The sequence below is a fragment of the Rhinopithecus roxellana genome, chromosome 18, assembly GCF_007565055.1.
Source record: "Rhinopithecus roxellana isolate Shanxi Qingling chromosome 18, ASM756505v1, whole genome shotgun sequence".
Lineage (NCBI taxonomy): Eukaryota > Metazoa > Chordata > Mammalia > Primates > Cercopithecidae > Rhinopithecus > Rhinopithecus roxellana.
The window spans coordinates 22898323-22920977 of record NC_044566.1 but is presented as its reverse complement, the minus strand read 5'-3'; the positions used below and the strand labels follow the sequence as shown (position 1 = coordinate 22920977).

The window sequence follows — 22655 nt, the reverse complement described above, 5'->3', positions numbered from 1 at the left end:
CTGACATCATGTGATCCACCCACCTTGGCCTCCCAAAGTGCTGGGATTATAGGCATGAGCCACCACCCAGGCAGGTATTTTTTCTCAAAAAGATGAATCTGCATTTTTATATAGCAAAGGTTTACAAAATTCTGAGTGCAGTAAATCAGAAGAGAGTATGTTTTAAATTACTGAACAGAAAAGATATATAACCTTTGAAATTAAAGTAGAATTTTTCAAGTAGAGAATTTCCCATTTTAAACAAACTTTTAAAACTTATATGATTGGCCAGTCACAGTGGTTCACACCTGTAATACTAGCACTTTAGGAGTCTGAGGTTGGAGAATCCCTAGAGCTCACGAGTTCAAGACCAGCCTGGGGAAATATCACAGGAAGACTCTGTCTTTACAAAAGAAAAAAAAATTAAAAAGAAAATTAGGCCAGGTTCAGTGACTCATGCCTATAATCCCAACATTTTGGAAGGCCAAAGCAGGTGGATCACTTGAGACCAGAAGTTCGAGACCAGCCTGGCCAACACAATAAAACCCTGTCTCTACTAAAATACAAAAATGAGCTGGACGTGGTGGCACATGTCTATAATCCTGGCTACTCAGGAGACTGAGGCATGAGAATCGCTTTAACGTGGGAGGCAGAGGTTGCAGTGAGTTGAGATCATGCCACTGCACTCCAGTCTGGGCAACAGAGCAAGACTGTGTCTCAAAAAAAGAAAGAAAAGGAAAGGAAAAGAGAGAAGAGAAGAAAAAGAAAAGAGAGAAGAGACAAAATGAGATGAAGAAAATTAGCCAGGCATGGTGGTGCATGCCTGTAGTCTCAGCTACTCAGGAGGCTGAGGTGAGAGGATGGCTTGAGTCCTCGAGGTCGAGGCTACAGTAAGCTGTGATCTCATCACTGTACTCCAGCCTGAGTAACAGAATGAAACCCTGTCTCATTCAAAAAAAAAAAAAAAGGCCATTATCTTAGTTATGAAGAAAACTTAAATATTGAATAGTAAAGATTTTATTGGCTAAATTTTCTAATAAAAAATATAACAGAATTACAAATACATAAGACTAATCGGACCAAGCATATAATTTTAAACACCTTTGTATTGGTTTCCTGGGGCTGCTGTTACAAAGTCCTGCAACCTAAGTGGCTTACACAAGAGAAATTTATGGATTCACAGTTCTGGAGGCCAGAAGTCTAAGATCAAGCTGTAAGCAGAGTCGGTTTCTTCTGAAGGCTGTGAAGGAGAACTGTTCCAGGTGACTCACCTCACTTCCGGTAACCTCAGGCGTCCCCTGACTTGAAGATGGCATTCCTCTGTCCTCACATCATCTTTCCTCTGTACATATTTCTCTATGTTCAAATTCCTCTTTTTTATAAGGCCAGCAATCACATTGGAGTGGGCTCACTCTGATGACCTCATTTTAACTTGATTACCTCTGCAAAGACCTTATTGCCAAATAAGGTTACATTATGAAGTACTGGAGGAGAAGAGTCCAGCATAACTTTGGCAGGGTGGGGAGACACAATTCAACCCACACCAACATTCTTTAGGGTCCCATATTGAGACATGGTGCTCTTGAATACTTCTACAGGGAGAATATCTGGGTTCTGCTGGGAATATCTGAGAGCACCATATCTCAATACAAGGCCTGGCCACAGAACTTGCACTGGTAGAGGACGTGTAAGTGGAAGCAACACGCACAGCTTCCAAGCAGATGCACTGGGACCAGGACCATCTCTCCTGCTGCCTTTCTCTCTTTCACTAAAGCCAAACATCTCAGATAGAGCTGCTCCTTCAGCCTGGGCAGGAAGCAATACCACCTATGCATAAAGAACTTACATCTTCTGCATGGATGTAAGCCATTGATATTCTGGGGTCAACGTAACTGCAGTAAACCTGGCCAATCCTGACCAAAACCTGCCTAGATAATCTCAAAGGATAAAAGCAAAGTAAAATTGCAGACTAAACCAAAATGAAAATAACACTTCATAATAAACTGTATGCAACACAGTGGAGCTGTAATCAAAGGAAAATTTATTCCCTAAAACATTTTCAGTGCCAAGAAGAAAATTTAAAAGTTCAAAAAATTAATTGCTCTTAATAAATCAGAAATACGTGAAATAAAATTTTTAAATGTAGCATTGTTTTTTAAAAATGATTTTGATATTTTGAAAATTTAAACAGATATTACCAAAAACAAAAGGATAAAGGATAACTAAATCTGAAACAATGTTCTGAAAAACAGCATCAACATAGACAAAAACCCAAATTAAGACAGCAGTGATAAGATAGTGAGAAGAAAGCAGAGAAAAGAGAAAGGGGCAGAGAACTGAGAGCATAAGAAGGGAAGGAAAGCATAAGAATGAGAAAAGAGAGCAAAACGAAGAATGAGAAAGGACATGAACACAGATTCTCAGGAAATTAAATTAATCGCAAGGAATTGCATGTCTGCAGGCCAACTTCCCAACCATCCCCAATCCCACAGTTGGCTGTGGCGTTGGTGGAGGAATCGTGGACTACTTAGCTCTCCAGACCCTTTCTCCCTCTGTGGTGACAGGGATCACCTGACTATTGTTTTTCACCTGATGTCACCGTTTTCAGGATTTTTTTTCCATCTTTCTTCCCCAGTAATTCAAATCAGATGTCTTCTCTGTGACATCTTAACTCCATCATACCAAAGCACACTGAATTGTAAGCATTTGTTTATTTTTCACAATAGATTTTAAACTTCTTAAAAGCAGTCATAATTTTTGCTCCTATCTCTAGACGAAATACTGGCAGTTCTCAAACTGCACAGTTGTCTGGTAACTAAGATCAATGCAGCTGTGTAAAGCAAGGACCCGGTTCAGATTTGGATGCGTTTAAATTAACACAAAATTGTGCAAAGTGGGGACTGCCTGAAAATGGTACAGCACCCAGCATTCAATATATACTAAATAGATATTGATGAAGGAATGCATGAGTTCACCATAGTATACCCACAGACTTAGAGTTGAATAGAATTTTCAAAAGAACTTAATTAAAACTAAGATAAAACTAAGGAAAATGAGGACACTGTAAATCAGTCCTTGAAAGTACTCTCTTGCAAGACTCGTGTTGATCCTAGGTTCCTCCCTCTCCCCAGTCCCACTCCATAACCATTTAGTTACCTAGTCCTCTGAAATTTTCCTTCTCAATATACTTACAATCTTTCTCCTCTACTCTCTATCATCACTACCAAAACTCACTTCCTTGTCTTTTCTCTCAACCAGACTATTAAAATACATTAACTGGTCATCCTGATCATTCCTGGTCAGCCAGAAGAAATGGCCTGGAATCCTAAGTCAAAATATTTAATAAACCAGCATCAATTAAACCTCAGTTTTAAAACTTTTAATGTATACTATTTCAATTCTTGAGAACAGCAGCTGAAACAGAAATAAAAACGTAAAGTTTGCCCCTGTCACAAGAAAAACTTGGGACCGTAATGTCCCTCTGCTCCCAAACTAGGAAGGTGCTGAGAGGCCAAAGAATGACTTGGACAAGTCCAGCTTGGAGAGTAGATGAGTTTAATAGCACTTACATACAGGGCACTCCTGGGTGGTAGCAGGGCAGCTGTAGAGACCCACACCACCGCCTATTCCTAAGCACTTTAAAGCTAATTTTCTGGCTCTTTGCCTGCTGCGTGTGTGTGATGGAACTGTGTTCCTTGGTAGGTTCTCAGAAACGCTCCGGGATGTTTGAGTTCTCAGGGACATCTGCTCCTTGACTGGGCACCATGGCCTTGGCTCATGGCCTGGCCTACAGGGTTCAGGCAGTGGACATACACCCTTAAGTAACCTGATGGGGGACCCATCACAGTTCAGTCCCTACTAAAAGCAAGAGAGGAGCTGAGTGAATTAAATAGTGAGATCTCAATGTTCATAATTTAAGTTTGATTTGGATTAATTCAACTTGTGGGAAGAATCTTTAGATGAAGCTGCTATGTTTATTTAAATAAATTTATGCTCTCTACTAGAATTGACTGGAATTGAGAAGATCAATGATTTGCAGCATTTAGATTGGGTGAAATATTCAAAAGAATCACAGAGATAACTTATTTAATAAGTTTTCCCTTTGAGGAAAAAAAGCTAAAGATAGGTACTCTGAAGAAAGGCAGAAAAGGTAGTACTTGTGAAAATTGGGGTGAAATATTTTGACATTTCAATACAAAAGTATTAGACTTTTAAAACCACCAATTAAATGGAATTAGCCCAGAGCTTACAAGGTACAAGAGTTACAAAGAAAATCTTTTTCAAACTATATTATAGTCTACAGCGAAAAGCCAACTGAAGGTGTCAACAGTTTCAAATATATTCACAACACAACACAACCCAACACAACACAACAAAAGAAGAATGCAGCACCTCCCATTTGAGATTAGATTAAAACAAACAAACAAACAAACAAAAAAAAAAAAAAAAAAAAAAAACTGTGGTACTTAAGTGGAAGAAGCCGGACACAGGAGGCTACATGACGTAGGATTCAGTTTATGTCACACTCTGGAAAAGGCAAAACTAAAGAGACAAAGACCTAGGGTAACTATTTGGGGTGAGGAAAATATTCTCTAATTGGGGTGGTTGTTGCATGACTAAATAACATTTGTCAAAATTCACAGAAGGTCCACCTAAAAAGTATGCATTTTACTGTATGTTAATTGCCCCTACAATAAATATGACATTAAAGATGAAGAGCAAGTGAGTGTGAATGAGATCAAGAAAGCAAGAAGATTGTAGACAATTTAAAAAGTAAGACTGTTGAAAAATATATTAAGAAAAATATCAGTAACTTGAGAGCTGAGATAGGTCTAGTTTAAAAATTGATTAAGGTAAGTGAATATGTCCCAAGAGCAATTATTCTGCTTATATTTCTTTTGTTTTGAAATGATACAGATTCAGATGACTGCAAAGAAAAACAATGTACAGAGAAGTCCCTTGCACCATTTACTCAGCCTCCCCCAGGGGTAGCACCTTGTGTAACCATAGTACAGTATCAAAACCAGGAAACTGACATTGGTAGAATCTACAGACTTACTCAGATTTTGTATGCATTTGTGGGTGTGTGTGTGGTGTGTGTGTGTAGTGCTATGCAATTTTATGATGCGTAGCTTCGTGTAACCATCACCACTATCAAGACACAGAACTGTTCCATTGCCACAAAGCTCCCTCATACTACCCCTTTATAGAGACGTCCACCTTTCCCTCTCCCCGTCCCTAACCCCAGGGAACCAAAATTTATCTTTCTCCATCTCTGTTATTTTTTTATTTCAAGAATGTTATATTTTTAGTCAGCATAATTCCATTAAAGTCCATCCAATTGTTTGCATGTATCGATAGTTGATTCCTTTTTATTGTTGAGTCATATTCCATGATATGGACATAATACAATGTGTTTATCCATTCACCTGTTGAAGGACATTCATTTCCTGTTTGGGGTTACTACAAATAAAGCTACTATGAACATTCGTGTATAGTTCTATGCATGAACATACTACTTCATTTCTCTGAATAAATGTCCAAGCATGCATTTATTGGACAATACAATAAGTGCAGGTTTAATTTTAACAGAAACTGCCCAACTGTTTTCCAGACTGACTGTGCCATTTTACATTACCACGAACAGTGCCTCAGTGATCCAGTTTCTCTGCATCCTTGTCGGCAACTAGTGTTATTACTATTTTCATTTTCACCATACTTGATAGAGTGTAGTGATATCTCACTATAGCTTTGAATTATATTTCCATGAAAGCTAGATGTGGCATATCTTTTCATGTACTAAGTTGTCGTCGTCTGCATACCCCTTCTGTAAAATGTCTATTCATGTATTTTGTTCATTTTCTACTTAAAATGGGTTTTTTTAACTGCTGAATTTTTAACACAGTCTAGATACAAGTACTTCATCACATATGCAGTTTGCAATTATTTGCTTACAGTGTTTTCATTCTGTTAACTTTTCTCTGAGCATGGTTTGTAATTTTCACAAGGCCCAATTTTCCCTTTTACGAAACACGTGTGTTCTTGTTGTCTAATCGAAGAACTGTTCTTCTAGACCTAGGTCCCTACGACTCTTCCATTTTCTTTTCTAAAAGTTTCATAGTTTTGCAGAAACTGTATGATCTATTTTGGGTTCATTCGTGTATAATGATAAAGTTCAGGTTTCCCCAATGAATATTCAATTTCTCAACATAGTTTGTTGAAAAGGATATTCTTCCTCCATTGAATAGTCTTTGTACCTATGTCAAAATCAGGCACACTTGTGTAGCCCTGTTGTGGGGTTCTCTAATCTGTTCTATGTGTCCATCCCTCCATCAATATCACATGCTTAATTACTGTAGCTGTATAGCCTTATTATTTAGGTAAAGTGATTCTTCCCACTTGTTTTTCAAAATTGTTTTAGCTATTCTAGGTCCTCTGCCTTTCCAAATAAATTTTAGAAAAAGCTTGACTTAAACGAACACTACATTTAACATGCTTGGACACGTCGCTTTACAGTCTCTTTTAAAATTTTCCAATATACAGTTGGCTTTTTGTACCTATTGGTTCTACACCCATGGATTCAACCAACCATGTACTGAAAACATTCATAAAAAGGAATTCTACAAAGCTCCAGAAAGCAAAAATTGCATTTGCCACACACTAAATACTATGTTGAATCCATGCAAATGAAGTGATGTAGAGGTGCTGCATTATTTTAAGTAATCTAGAGATGACTTAAAGTATAAGGGAGGATTTCAGTACATTATACACAAATACTATGCCATTTTATAAGGGGGACCTGAGCTTCTGCGGATTTGGGTATTCAAGAGGGTCCTGGAACAAATCACCCTCCCCGCCCAGGTATCAAGGGTAACTGTATATAACCAGTAGAAAACACGTATTTAACCTAGTGCTGTCAAATGGCTTTCTAGAACAGTGGTACCAATCGTTAAATATATTCTTAAATATAATCTGCATTCAAAATACATAATTTCATTAAAATATACTAAATATATTGAGTAGAAGTTGCCAGATATATAGATAAGTTAAGTCTACTTTGAAGGTTTATAATAAAAATAAAGCAGTTGGCCTAGATCATCCTAAAGCATTGCCCTGGGACTACATCTAGTACATAAGCACATCAAAAATCACAATGTGAACACAGCATTTACCATTCCTTCTTGAACCAATGGACACTTTTGAACCCCGCCTCGCCCCGCGTCTAAGTATGAGTTGAAAAGAGGATTCCCAAATTATACTTTCCAGAGGCTTTAAGGGCCCACCTCCTTCTGCACTAGCTTTCCTCATGTAACGAGGAAACCCTGTACAATGTCTAACAGATATGCAATAATATTTCACATTTTCAGCGGGTAGGAAATGTAGATATCCAATAGGTAATTTTATGAAACAATGATTAGCAACATTTAAACCAAAACAAAAATCGTCCTAATAAAACATGGGCCTTCACAGCAATTCAGTGACATCTTAGATTAAATTTTATGCCATATCCTATCATGCACAAAACCTCTCACATTATTCTGAGGGCTATGCATGTATTTATTCTGTGCTGTTTTGAAAAGGACTAATTTGAAGTTAATGATACTATCTAATAACTCACAAAACATAATCAAAAAGCTTAGCTTTATGAAGACACATACCAACATAAACTACAAACACCCCTGAATGTGATCAGAATGAATAAGTGGTGTCAAAAATTTAAAGCCTCTTTTGTATATTCTCATTTGGAGAAGGACACTAATAAGACCACGGCATTTGTTAAGCCAGTCATTGAATAATTTCCCATGGACTCTGTACCTCTGCATGAGTCTGTTGGTTAAACCTTAGATTTTAGTATTCACGTTGGTTTCCATTACAGTGACAGTCAAAACATAGCAATTTAATACCACTTAATACAATTTGAAATTTCATTTTATTACCACTGGGCAGCAGAAAAGTCTGCTTTAAAAATGCGCCAATTATTATTGTTCATCAAATAATTGTTCTCAATGGCTGGTCTTTGTGAATTTTGAGGGTATTTTTGCCCATAATCCGAAGCACTCACAATGTGACTCTTGGCAACCTCATCAGGCACAGTAATCCAAGGAGTTTGGACCACCAACCCCCTTCCTCTGCCTGGGCCCTGCAGCACTTCTGATAATGTGACAATTGGCTTCATACCATTTGCCATAACACGCTTAAAGAAAAGCTATCAGACAGCTCCTGCCATGAAATGCTTTACTGCCTATCAAATATTGAAGAAAAAATATACTCCATTAATAAATAAAGAATAGCTAACATATGCTAAGTGCTCATTATGTACCAGGCACCAAACCAAGTACTTTACAGGGACTACCTCAATTAATCCTCATTAATTGTAGCCTAGAAGAAGGTACTATTATTGTTCCATTCTACAAGCAAGGATATTGAGGTCCAGCTAGAAGAAGTTACTATTGTTATCCCATTATACAAGCAAAGAAGACTGAGGCCCAGATGGCAAGTCTTGAGACCAGATCCAAACCCAGACCCTTTAACTCTAGACCCTTCTTCTTAAATCGTTAGGCATATTCCCTATCCTATTACAAAATCAGTTTCCCACAACAAAGACCAATGTTTGTTCTACTACAAAGCATGTTCAATTTATTTCTACTTAAGGAAAATAATATTGAATATGTTTCCTAAGTTAACATTCAAGTTAAGTTTTTGCCCTGAGGGAATGAAGTTAAATAAAGAGTACAAGAAAACAGTATCCTTTAAGGTGCAAAAGTTCAATTATCTTTGTTTATACAAAAGTTAGCCCATAGGCAGCATTACCCTGGAAAAAATGAGTACAGCACAGCTATCCAACAATTACCGTTTATTTACTGTTCTCACTCTCTGGGTCTTGAGATGTCATTTCAACCCTTTGCCTTCTGCATAAAAGCTATAGCCTCTATACCACATTTATTGCTACATATATTTTATGATAAAAGCATAAAGATATGCATGGGTAATTTCCTAGCATGAACAGCTACATTGAGAAATGGTTATAAAATTTAAGTCCTCTATTTGTCTGAGGAAAGAAAGGTATCTTAATTTCCATTATATCTTATCCTTTTACCAAATCAATATTATGGATGATGGTGTAATATTTTCATCTTAATCTGATATTTCCCCAAGTCTATAAAAAAAAGCTGAAATATTAAGAACATTTCTTCATTTTTAATAAACTATATATCATAGTTTGCAATAAGTTATGCCATTTTATAATTTTAAATTTGACAGTAACGTCACTTACACAAACTGCAAATACTTCTAATTAGATAACAAATAATATAATAAAAATATATCAGCCCAGCACGGTGGCTCATGCCTGTAATCCCAGCACTTTGGGAGGCTGAACTGGGTGGATCACTTGAGGTCAGGAGTTCGAGACCAGCCTGGCCAACAAGGTGAAACCCTCTCTCTACTAAAAACACAAACAGAAATTAGCCCGATGTGGTGGCATACCCCTATAATCCCAGCTACTCAGGAGGCTGAGGCATGAGAATTGCTTGAACCCAGGAAGTGGAGGTTGCAGTGAGCTAAGACTGTGCCACTGTACTCTAGGCTGGGCAACAAGTAAGACTCTGTCCCCCCGCCAAAATAAAAGACAATAAAAATATATTATTTAAATAATTGATAACTATTAATATTATTTGGTTAAAAGAATTTGATTCATATAAGAACAGCAAAGGTGATCCTATTATGAGAGTTACCACTAAGACTTCAAAATTGAGTCCCAACAGTTTTAAGTTCACCATAGAACTTTACTTGCTAACCGGGTTATTGATTAATAAAGAATTCTATTTTCAATTTTTACATAAGCATGTTGTATCTTTTATAATTAAAGTGAAAACAAATCTCTCATATACAAAATCACGATTTTCATCATATAACTTTATACAATGCTACTGCATTACACATATTCCCCCTTCAATGTTCAAAGTTATACATTTCACTCAAGTTGATTTTATTTATTTGCATTATTTATTTATTGAATGCCCTTTACTCTTAAATTATGTTAAATATTGGCAATATGTTTTGTTGTGTAGAATTGGGAATTACATCAAAATCAATTGTATTTTCATATCTAGAAATATTTTATTACAAAAATATTTGTATCACTGTACAGAGCCAGACAGTGGAGGGACACTGGAAATCTCCTGGCTCTTCCAAGACCATTAATTATCCTTCTATCCTGTATAAGATTGGCCTCCACCGGATGTCTCTGTCACACCACCAATGTGCTTCTTTCTTTGAGAACTCTGGAGAAACCGGCCACAGTTTTTCTCACTCCAACTCCACCAACAGACTTGGAGACTCCAAAGTCCATGTGGAAGCCCCTCCTACAGCCCGGGCTTCTTTAATCCACTACCCTCCAGGCACCTCCATCACAGACGCAACCCTGATATACTTTACCATAATCAGGCCCCCAGGGCTTCAATTCTTTTCCTACTTTGTCCAGGGTCCACTAAGGATCATAAGAGATACAGAAAGTGACCACATCTTGCCACCTCCACTACAAACACCCAAGTCACCATGGTGCCTCTTTTCTGTAGGCTATTATAGATTATATAACTTGATAGAGAGCTTATTTTATTATCTTATTTCATGTTATCATTTTCTATGACAGGGTATTGCTCTGTCTCCCAAGCTGGAGTGTAGTGGTGCAATCATGGCTCACTGCGACCTTCCTTTTTTTTTTTAATTTCAATAGGTTTTTGGGGTACAGGTAGAGGAATTTGGTTACATGGATAAGTTCTTTAGTGGTGACTTCTGAGATTTTGGTGCACCCATCACCCAAGCAGTGTGCACTGTACCCAGTGTAGTCTTTTATCCCTCACCCACCTCCCTCCCTTCCTCATAAGTCCCTAAAGTCCATTGTATCATTCTTATGTCTTTGCATCCTCATAGTTTAACTCCCACTTATCAGTGAGAACATACGATGTTTGGCTTTCGACTGCTGAGTTACTTTTTACTTAGGAAAATGGTCTCCAACTCCATCTAGGTTGTTGCAAATGCCATTATTTTGCTTCTTTTATATAGATAAGTCCTATTCCACGGTATATATATGTATATACACCACATTTTCTTTACCCACTCATTGATTGATGGGCATTTGGGCTGCTTCCATATTTTTGCAATTGCAAATTGTGCTGCTATAAACACGTGTGTGCAAGAGTCTTTTTCATATAATGACTTCTTTTCCTCTGGATAGATATCCAGTAGTGGGATTGCTGGATCATTGTAATCAGGGTAGTTTACATTCCCACCAGTAGTGTAAAAGTGCCCCGTTTTCACCACATCCATGCCAACATCTATTATTTTTTGATTTTTTTAATTATGGCCATTCTTGTAGGAGTAAAGGGGTATTACATTGTGGTTTTGATTTGCATTTGCCTGATAATTTGTGCTGTTGCGCATTTTTTCATGTTTGTTCACCATTTGCATATCTATGTTGAATAGAAGTGGTGAAAGTGGGCATCCTTGTCTTGTTCCAGTTCTCGGCGGGGAATGCTCTCAAGTTTTCCCCATTCAGTATAATGTTGGCTGTGGGAAGACAGGGTGATTATTTTACAATCAAACCACACCTATCATAAAAACTTCTGTTTCAGAATAAATGTCTAAGAGGCCCCAAAAGACCTGCCCCCATGGCCTCTGTGATATCCTTTCCAATCACCCTCCATATGCTCCACACATGCTGCCTCCTTGCTGCTATTCCTCTGACAGCTGAGGCCCACCTCTACTTTACGGCTATTTCCTTGTCCTGGAATGTGTTTGTCCCAGATATCCACATGACTAACTCCTTCACTCTCTTCAAATTTTTGCTGAAATGCCCACTTTTTCCCTGATTATCCAATTTAAAATTACAGCCCTCCAGTATTTCCGTTCCCCTCACCCTGCTTTACATATTTTTCAAAACATTTAATACATCCTAACTTGTATCTGTATTATATTTATTTTCTATCTTTCCTGGCTGAAATGGGAACTATCAAGACAGGGATCTTTGTTCCATTCACCAATGCATCCAAGCACTTTAAACACAGTGCAGGCACATGCAGGCTGCCCCATGATTGCTGGATGGATGAATGGACCTCCTACCACCTTCAGCCTTCCACTGTACCTGCTCAACCACATGTCAGCACTCCTCTACTTGTACTTTCTCCCTAGGCACTAGGAAAGGATAAAAACGAAAGCAGTCACACCATCATAGATACAGGTTTTACTATTAAATACATGACTCCAATGTTAACCTTCTACCTGGTTTTTGGTTAATTACCTTTTCTATTTCCCACAAAAACTATTTCAAATCACATATGCACTTCCATTTCATGTCATCCCCTGTGCTGCGGCAGGATGCACTGTTTCTATGCACATGGCTATTCAGTGTGGTCACCCCAAAAATTGAGTGTTCTGACAACAGGCAGAAGGGAGAACAGTATGCTGTCATGTGCTATATGCCACATAATAACCATGATAAAATACAAATTAACATCTCATGATAAAGTAAAAGGTAAAAATACATTATTGAGTTTTAAAATAATGTCTTAGATATTTTAATAGTATCATTATTTTATCTTCCCTGTAAGACTAATTAATGTGGTCACAAACCATCATAGATAAAATTTTGTAGGGTCTTGAAAAAACATAAAACCATAAGACCTCAAAATACTGAAAATGTTATTTTTTAAACTCAATAGTTACATTGGATATTTGACAGGGTAAGTCATGCTTCCAAAAACTAAATAGTTTGACACAAAAATAGCTATTTAAAAAGCCCCATCAAAAAAACTGGCAAGTAATGTAATACATCAAGATATATTTCAACAAAATTTGTTAATAGAATTTTTAATAGTAATAGGATAGCAATAATTTGTGATAAAATTATTACTCGATTTTACTGTAACTTTGTTCTTCACATAAAATAGACTTAAATGTATTCAAATGCTCCCTCAGTCTTTGTCTTTCCACCAGCCTCTTATAAATAGGGAGATACCCTACTTTCAATACTAAAACATTTCACTGCATAGAAATAATAAATCCATGACACATATTTGCAAAATATATTAGCTGATACTATTGGCAAAAAAAAATCCCATATTAATATACTAAGTGCACAGGGCTAAACTAGAACACAAAACAAAACACTCATGTGAATTTTACTTTTTAACAGCATTAAAGTTTTATATATCATTATCAATATAATGGTTAAGTTTGTTCCATGGGGTAAAAAATTTTTTAAAGAATTCATAAAAATTGAATTACAAAATGAGTGTCATACCACACAATGCTTACATTACAATTTTCCCTTGACATCTATTTCTACACATTAATTGGAAAAATACTATTTTAGTTAAGCTGATTTTATTTTTTCCTAAAATACTTAGTATAAGAAATAAAATATTTAAATATAAAATATTTTGGATCTTAAAAAAATTATTAACTTTGCAGATTATTATTGCTTTTAAAAGCAAATATTCCTAAGATAAATTAGTTCTGTTTTAAAATAAACTAATAATTGTTTACTTCTTTCCATGGATTGCAAAAGTTAACATTTTGCAAAAACAAAAAGTGTTAACATTTGAAAATATAAAATGAACTCAATTTAACTAATACTAAAAATAAAAGATTATACACTTTGTCTATACCTTATACAGGACCACTATATTTTTTATGTTTGGTCTGAAAAAATCGTTGCTCCCAAAATATCTAATAGACAACAGGCTGATCAAAAAGTATGCAGTTTACATTGATTCTGAGAGCCCTGTGGTGGGTATTTAATATTTCTCTGCTTATATAATAAATGTAAGGGACTGAAAGATACATTATCTCACTATCTGGGGAGGAGAAGAGAGTATCACACAAGAGTGGGAGATCTCTGGGTCAGAGAGAATGATCTGAGAATGGTGGCTTCATGATTGATGTTGGAGGACTGGAAAAGACTTGCAAAAATAGAAATCAACATTTAATTTGAAATGATTGGAAGTATGTGGTCTTTAGACTTTGTCTTCCTCTATCGCCATCATTTCATGAAAGTTATTTTACACATACATCATGAGTGGGTTGCACGTATATAACGTGTGCATTTTGGGAACTGGAAATTGGGAAAAATTTCATATACAGTTAACATGACAGGAAAGAGGCAGACAACAGCAAATTTTTAAAAAGCAAGGGAGCAGAGGTAGGAGTGACCATGTGACTGCAAGCTTTGTGATGTGCAGAAACTGCGTGGGGAGCTTGGATTTCTACAGCACGTAAAAAGAAATTTGAATTACTTTAGTTAAAACTTTAAGATGTAGAAATCCAATGTGATATCTGTGCCTAAGACAGAAATTTTAAATACATACAAAATGCAACATGATATATATCCTCTCTAACTGTGTACACATGTTGGTATGATGTATTTGTAAGGGAAAATAAATAAAATACAAAATAAAGAACTGCATGTGAAGAGATATGCAGACACCCTAATAATCAGAGAGGACCACACATTTAGAAAACAAGATACAACATCATTATTAGTTCAGTAAAACTTTTAAAATTCTGACAATACTTAAGTGTTAGGAAAAGTATGAAAATATGAGAATGCACACAAACTACTGGAGTGAGTTTAAATTGGTTTTGCTACTTAGAAGAGCAATTTTAGAAAATACCTAGTAAAGTAAACAAGTGCATAGCCTACAAACCACAACTGTGCTTCTATGTGTGAACCCTGGAGAAACATGTATCCATGGAGATATGATCAAGAATGTTCACTGCAACATTTCAAGTGCAAAAATAGGTTAAAATTATTAAAATATCCATCAACAGAATAAATAAATGTCACATCTTTATAAAAATGAATTTTATAAATCAAATCAAATGGATAAAAGGGATGGATAGACATACAGATTAATCTCAAAAACATAACTAGTTGTAATCTCACAAATGTCCTGTCCTTTTACTCAACACGTAAGTAGCATTCAAGAGTCATCTCTATGATTCTCTCTGCATAAGATAAATGAATATAAGCATGACTGTAGTCCCAGCTCAGGAGGCTGAGGTTGGAGGATTATTTGAGCAACACAGTTTGAGCCCAGGAGTTTGAGAAATTGAATATCTTATTTTTAAAAGCAGGTGAATTGAGAATGAGAATATAAATGTAATTTGTGTATTTTCTTCCTTTATGCTAACAGATACTAGCTACTGTTAAGGAAGAGCAAAGAAGGAGGGAAGGAGAGAGAGAATCTCTTGTTTTATTTCACAAGTCTTCTTGCTAAGTATCATTCATTTATTCATGCAGTTCATTTAATTATATTTGCTGAATATCTGCTCTGAGTTTCAAAAATGAAAAACAAATAGCAAAATGATAAATATCTGATTAAATGTCAACTCATCTAGCCAATAGATGTACAGTTCTTACATTGAAAAGATTTAACTGAAAGTGTGTTTAATAAAAAATCAAGAACTCTTTCACCAGCTATAAGCAAATTACTGTGTTTGCAAGATGAGATTACCATAGCCATAAGTGATATTATCATAACTATTATCTGTCAGAATTAAAACAACTAAAAGTTTACTTCTTAAAGTTTAAAAAAGAAACTTGGAAAAGTAAACCTGATCTTAGATCTATAGTTAATATTTTTCTACTATTGATATTATTTCATGTGAAACAAGCTTTATTTCCAGCTGAAAAGTAATTTAAGCTCTTGCAACTTTTATCTAGAACAGGAAAATTGCCTGGTTTCTCATAATTAATATGAGCCTGCTGACACAGATTCAAAAGAAACAATTTTTAACATTTCAGAGATAAAGGATAGTTGAATAAAGACCAATTGCACTGATAGCTGCTGTATTAGATAACACACTAAACCATGCACTGCCTAAAACTGAACAAGGAAAAGAATGCGATCCCATTCAGAATGCCATTGACATAAAAACTTTCATGTGCCCCTTTATAGTTTAGAAATTAATAAACTAATAAATATGTGGACATATTAGGAGTCTGAGTGATCCAGTAAAAGTAAAATGGATTTAACATTTTGACACTGTGTACAATCTAGTACCTAATGATGCTGGCCCCCAGTAGGTGCTCAAAAGATATATTAAATGCATCAACAGAGGAATAAAAGAAAGGAAGAAGATGGAGGGAGGGAGAAGAGAGGAAAGGAATCTCTCATTTTATTTCTGAACCATTTTCTTGCTAAGTACCTTCATTCATTCATTCCTTTATTCATACAGTTAATTTACTTACATTTGCTGTGTATCTGATCTCAGTGCTAGAGATAGAAACAAGCAAGTCTACCCAACACTACCAGCATAGGCTGCCTGTTCTCTTAACCTTGATCAAGTAATTCTTAGAGTTTAAAATAGCAATATGTCTTTATGCTTCCTAGGAAATTTTTTTTTTTTTTTTTTTTTTTTTTTTTTGAGGTGGAGTCTCGCTCTGTCACCCAGGCTGGAGTGCAGTGGCGCGATCTGGGCTCACTGCAGGAAAAATTTTAAATATAGTCCACTTCTGTAAAGCATAGCTGAAGTGACTTAAATAAGATTAATGTACTCTATGCTTGATATTGTAACATTTATATAAATCTATTTGCCCTCATATACATTAATATATTTGAATATTAACTATGTCCTGTGTCTTTTACTGTGTGTGTGTGTGTGTGTGTGTATACTTTAGTTTTACAGTAGCAGCTATATGATAGCTATACACGTTACAGTAACTAGTATCTATTAGCATAAAGGATAAAACCCATAAGTTATATTCATATTCTCAATTCATCTGCTTTTTAAATATATTTAATTTCAAGGATATTCCTACATTTCATTAAAAATAGAAATCTATTTTTTAATAAATTCCTCAATCTAACATTTCAACCCCAGAGGACAGGCTTGCCAATCTTTCAAAAACATATAATCAAGGAATAAAAATTTAATTAGCCAAGAGATGAAACAAAAAAAAAATGTTAATTTTTGTTCTAACTATCCCTTACAGTTAGACTCTAGCGATAACATTCATTTTTTAGAATTTTACATTTCCAGTTATATATATAGCTGGCAATTTTCCAGAATAAAGACTTAGTATCTACCATATATTTAAGAAATATATGAGCATAATGAAGTTGACAGAAATAGGAAAAGTTTCATTTCTAAGGAAAGATATAACATTTTAACCTTACCTTCTAAATATTAAAACAAAACACAAGCTTCCAATAGTGTCTTCCAAAATACTATTTTTTATTTTTTGAAAGTCATGTTGAAATTTTTGCAAAGTTAAAAATTACAAAACTGAATTTCATTATTTTATTTAAACAGAGATTTAAAAACTGAAAAATATATCAGCTGGAAAAGAGTTGCTTTTTTACAAAAGATGACATATTCTCCATCAATTTCCCCTATTTCTCCATGCATCACACCATACTGTCATGTATAAATAAACAAAACATTTATAACAAATTTCCAAAATATTTTTAAAGCAGAAAATCCTATAGTCATAGCAAAACCACCAATGGGAAACAAATTCTCGTATTATCCCAGGCTGTTCTGCTTTATTCATGAATATTACTAAGCCCATGAAAATGAAGAACAGTTATTGTTTGCACTGTGACAAAGCCAACATTCCTCCTTGCAAACAGCACTGTTTATTTATGAACAGCAACTAACATAAGGATAGCAGTTTGCTTTTTCTGCCCTATAAAATACTGCATGGACGATTGCCCTTAGAATATAGTGAAGTCCCAGGTCATAATCATGAGTCCTTCTAAAAACAGATTTTTGGCCAGGCATAGTGGCTCATGCCTATAATCCCAGCACTTTGGAAGAACAAAGTAGGTAGATGGGTTGAGCTCAGGAGTTCGAGACCAGACAGGGCAACATGGCAAAACCCCATCTCTACAAAATATCAAAAATGAGCCAGGCAAGGTGTCATAAGCCTGTAGTCCTAGCTACTCAGGAGGCTGTGGTAGGAGAATCACTTGAGCCTGGGAAGTTGAGGCTGCAGTGAGCCATGTGATCACACCATTGCACTTTGGACTGGGCAACAGAGTGAGACCCTGTCTCAAAAATTAATAATAGAAAAAATGAAAATAAATAAAAAATAAAAGCAGATTTTTGTCTGTTTTGTTCATTTTAAGAAAATGTGGGCCAGGCATGGTGGCTTATGCCTGTAATCCCAGCACTTTGGGAGGCTGAAGTGGGTAGATCATGAGGTCAGGAGTTCAAGACCAGCCTGGCCAACATGGTGAAACCCCGTCTCTCTACTAAAAATACAAAAATTAGTTGGGTGTGGTGGCACACATCTGTAATCTCAGCTGCTCAGGAGGCTGAGGCAAGAGAATCACTTGAACCTGGGAGGCAGAGGTGGCAGTGAGCAGAGATCACACCACTGCACTCTAGCCTGGGTGACAGAATAAGACTCTGTCGCGGAAAAAAAAAGAAAAAGAAAAAGAAAAAGAAAGAAGAAAAGAAAAGAAAAGAAAAAAGAAAAGAAAGAAGGAAGGAAGGAAGGAAGGAAGGAAGGAAGGAAGGAAGGAAGGAAGGAAGGAAGGAAGGAAGGAAGGAAGGAAGGAAGGAAAATCTGCCTAAAGCAAACACAAATAAATTTCTTTAAAAAACAGAGGAGTTGTCCTAGAGGCTAATTCTAGCCTAACTGGAATATACATAGGCAGTGGACTACAGAGCCCAGTGTGAATTTCACATAGGATAATCTTAGGTCTCTTCTAACAACAGCTGTCAACATGGTTTCCTCTCTCCCGCATGCATTTCTAACCTCCCAGCTTTCATCTAACAACAGTGTGACTTCTGCTAAATCCACAGACACAAGTGATCATCCTCATTGACTGTATTCAAAGGATTGCTCCAAAAAATATGTTTCCGTGGGGTCCCATAAGGTCCATGAGGGAAGAGACCATACTACATTCCAGTCCAATGTCTTTTATAACCTACAATATAACTCGGAAAGTAGATTAATATTGTTGAACTAGGAAATATAAATGAACTATCTGAAAACTAAAAAATCAAAATGTAGCAAATTTACTTACATCATTTGAGAAGTTAATTGATTTCTCTATTAAATTTCTCTCAAGTAAACTGTTTCCCAAAAAAAGTATTGACTGTTTCCTTCTTATAAACGCTTTATATTGTTTTCAGATATTTTAATTGCACAGAAATTAAATGGAGGGCATTTTACTTAATGATAAGGTAGCCTGCTCATTCATGATATGGCAAATTGATCCCTCATATTGCTTTTGGCATATATATTTAAGCTTGTTTTTACAGAAATAAGCTTAAAGCTACTTATTCAATTCAATAAAACTGGGTATTCTTATAAGGGAATTTGGTTCTAGAAAAGTTAGCCTTTAGGCAAATTTCTTTTAAATTTGTCTTCCCTTGTGATTCTTAAGTAAAACGTGACATCTACTAAGGAAGACAGAATTTATTATTAAAAAATCATATTTAAGAATGTCTCTATACTTTTTATAATTAATTTTTAAATAACAAAACTCACCCTAATGAATAAAGCAGATATAATTTAGTAAACAGAAAACAAAGGTTTACATAAAATTAGCTGACACTTCAGTAGAGACGATCTCAACATATATTTCCACTACTGAGATAGTTATCACTAAACTTTTAGCAGTATCACCAAAACTTTTCACTAGCCTCAATCCATCTTAAAAGTCTAAATATTCCAGGTTTCCTAACCCTTTGAACATAATGTGCTCTATCTTGATCACATATCCCAGATTCAATATGAATCCAGTTCACCGTTTTAAGCATATGCCCACCTACCACAAACTCCCTGTTCTGCTCAGACTGATATATTCACTGCATGGCCTCCAAAATGTATATTCCATATTGTACATACTATCCTTTTCATGAGAAGAAAATATAATTTTCTGTAGATGGTTAACGGCTTCTAACTCAGCTAAATCACAAATCTTTGTTTAAAATGTATATCAGTAAATTGTCCTCCAACAATTTCACATGAATAAATCCTACAATAGAAATAAAGTTGTTTTGTGGGGCATCTAAAATAGTAGCTAAATTAATAAAACCTTAAAATCTGACACTTCACACTTCCTACAAAAAAGCATTAATTCCTCATGAACTACACTTTAACTTAAATTTTATTCTGATTTATTGCATTTATTTTATTTAATAAGTATCATTTAAAAAATTAAAGAGCTCTGTGATTTACTTATATATGTACACAAAGTAAATTATTCAAATAGATTGAAATTAATATACTTATTTAAAAGGAATACTAACAGAAGTTATATTCTGCACTGAACAAAAGTAATAATTTGAAAAGCTGTATAATCTAGGTATTTTCATTCTAGTCATACACAGAATAGCTAATGTTCTATAAGAGGAAAAATAAATTATTTTATTGTAGTAATAAGGAATTTTATAGAAGAGATGACTAAAATAAGAAAAAGATCATGTATTTTTCAGTGTGCCTTGTAATTTTATAACCCATTAATTTTACATCTGAACATATTGCTTGAATTAAGGTTGAGTTCTAGTCTTAACCGACCCTTAAACATCCAATTAACATTTCTTATTTTACTATTTATCAGACTTGCTTGCACTTTGATATATTCCACTGGTGTTCTTATGAAAACCATATGAGGTTATAGCGAGGAAATTTCAAGAGTATTTCTTCAAATAACAGGGGCCTGTTCGGGGGTTGGGGGCAAGGGGAGGGAGAGCATTAGAACAAATACCAAATGCACGCAGGGTTCAAAACCTTGATGACAGGTTGACAGGTGCAGCAAACCACCATGGCACAATGTATACCTATGTAACAAACCTGCATGTTTTGCACATGTATCTCAGAACTTAAAGTAAAATTTTATATAAAATAAAATTATGTGACATCCAAAAAAAATTTAATAGATGAATCTATAATTATCCAGTTAAAAGCAATGAAATTTTATGTTATAGAACTTTTCCATGAAATCTAATCATTATGTCTGTTCATATTAAAGTACAGCTATGGGTCAGAATGTTGGCAGACCTGGAAGAACCCTATAGCAGTATACATTTCCAACGATCATTTCACTAATATAACAGTCCAACTCAGTTTCCCCAGTCCAATATATATGCCCACAATGACCTCAGAAACAAGTTTCAAAGGTTAGAAAAAGTTAAAATCTCATTTTATACCAGAATATTATGTAAATAGAAGGAAATAAACCCAGTCAAGTTTGCCAATGTAACTATCTTAGGCAAATTACATAACACAGCTGGTCCTTAGTTGCAGAATTCAAGATCCACTTACCTTGAAAAGCAGCCGCATTTCGAGATATTAGAAACTTTAATGCAGAGCTGGATGTTTGAAGGAACTGCTGCATATCCTGGTGAGCTGCAATCTGATATCTTTCCTCCATCTTCCTGGTGCAACATGTAGGCTTTGTGGATATGCAAACCTGAAGATCAGGTCCTGGAACACACAACATTTTTCAGAATGATTATCTGTCCATTTAACAAGTATTACATGTTTTATATCAGGTGTTATGACCAGTCCTGCACACAAAGGACTCACATTCTATGTGAGGAATGGATTTTCTAGAGTACTTGCCATAAGAAAGTTTCTCCATTACCCATGAACACAGTCATGAACAAAATATTCTAAACCATTAACTCTTTGCTCAAATATTATATTAACTTCTTGGTCAAATATTAAGTATCTCCACTCAATAGAAAGCAAATTAACTATTATGTAAGTACAGAGTTCAGTCAAGAAAAAGGTTTTGTGTGTGTGTGTATTTTTTTCTTTTTTTTTTGCTTATTTTATCAATTCAGCCAAAATCGTTTGAAATAAGTATGTTATAGATAATTATGTGGACTAAAATAACTGCTTTTCATGGAGAAATGGAACCGAATTTTGAACATCACATAAAGGTCAAACAACTTGACCTGATTGCTCAGCTGCCATCAGGCTTGTGCTGCTTGTGAAGTAGGCGATCTCTGCGATAATGACAAGCTGGGAGATCAAGGCCAACACGGGCCCAAGCTCAGCATCCAAGATTCCACTTACTATATAGCTGGTGAGAGACAATTCAAACCATTAAAAGCACTTTTTAGTTGTACAATCATATTTAGAAAAATCCTGTGAAGATGTATATTCCATGAAATGCAAAGTTATTAAGACATGAAATGTAAGCATTATAGTTACCAAAAAACCTTTGCTAGTATCACTAAACTCTCATCCTGGTAGGGACCCAGGACAAGCACCTTTATGCACAGCGGATGTGCTAGAGGACAAAGAGGAAAAGATGTGGAGCACAGAGAGTGAGTGCCCAAAGAGGAAACCTGATGGAGAGAGTTGATGTGAGCCCCAGGGCATTCCAAGGCTACTAGATTATATGTAAAGCTCAGGACAATTTTATTTATGTGATAGCCTAATCTAATACAGTTATTTAATTACTTTAGAATAAGAAGAAGAATTGTGGCCCTAAATCTCTGGGAGTTTCACAGGTTCCACATTAGTTCTTCTTCAACCAATTTTAGATCAGCAAAATAGGTGCATGCACAAAGACACACACAAGACGCATGCACCTAACAGCCACCTTTCAAGCTCTTCCTACTGTTTCACACAGAGTTGGCCTCAGGTCTCATGTTTCCAAAAGTTGTTTCTGGGTCAGAGGAAAATATGTGAAAGCACTCTG

The 22655-nt window shown here is 35.5% G+C and overlaps 1 protein-coding gene across 1 annotated transcript in view; it reads right to left on the bottom strand.

Moving 5' to 3' along the window:
- GPC5 (glypican 5) overlaps positions 1-22655 on the bottom strand; it is a 1536710-nt gene that overhangs the window by 1462094 nt on the left and 51961 nt on the right. The window contains exon 2 of the mRNA XM_030922397.1: positions 21266-21427. Coding sequence (XP_030778257.1) covers positions 21266-21427 — 162 coding nt within the window. The remainder of the gene's footprint in view (positions 1-21265; positions 21428-22655) is intronic.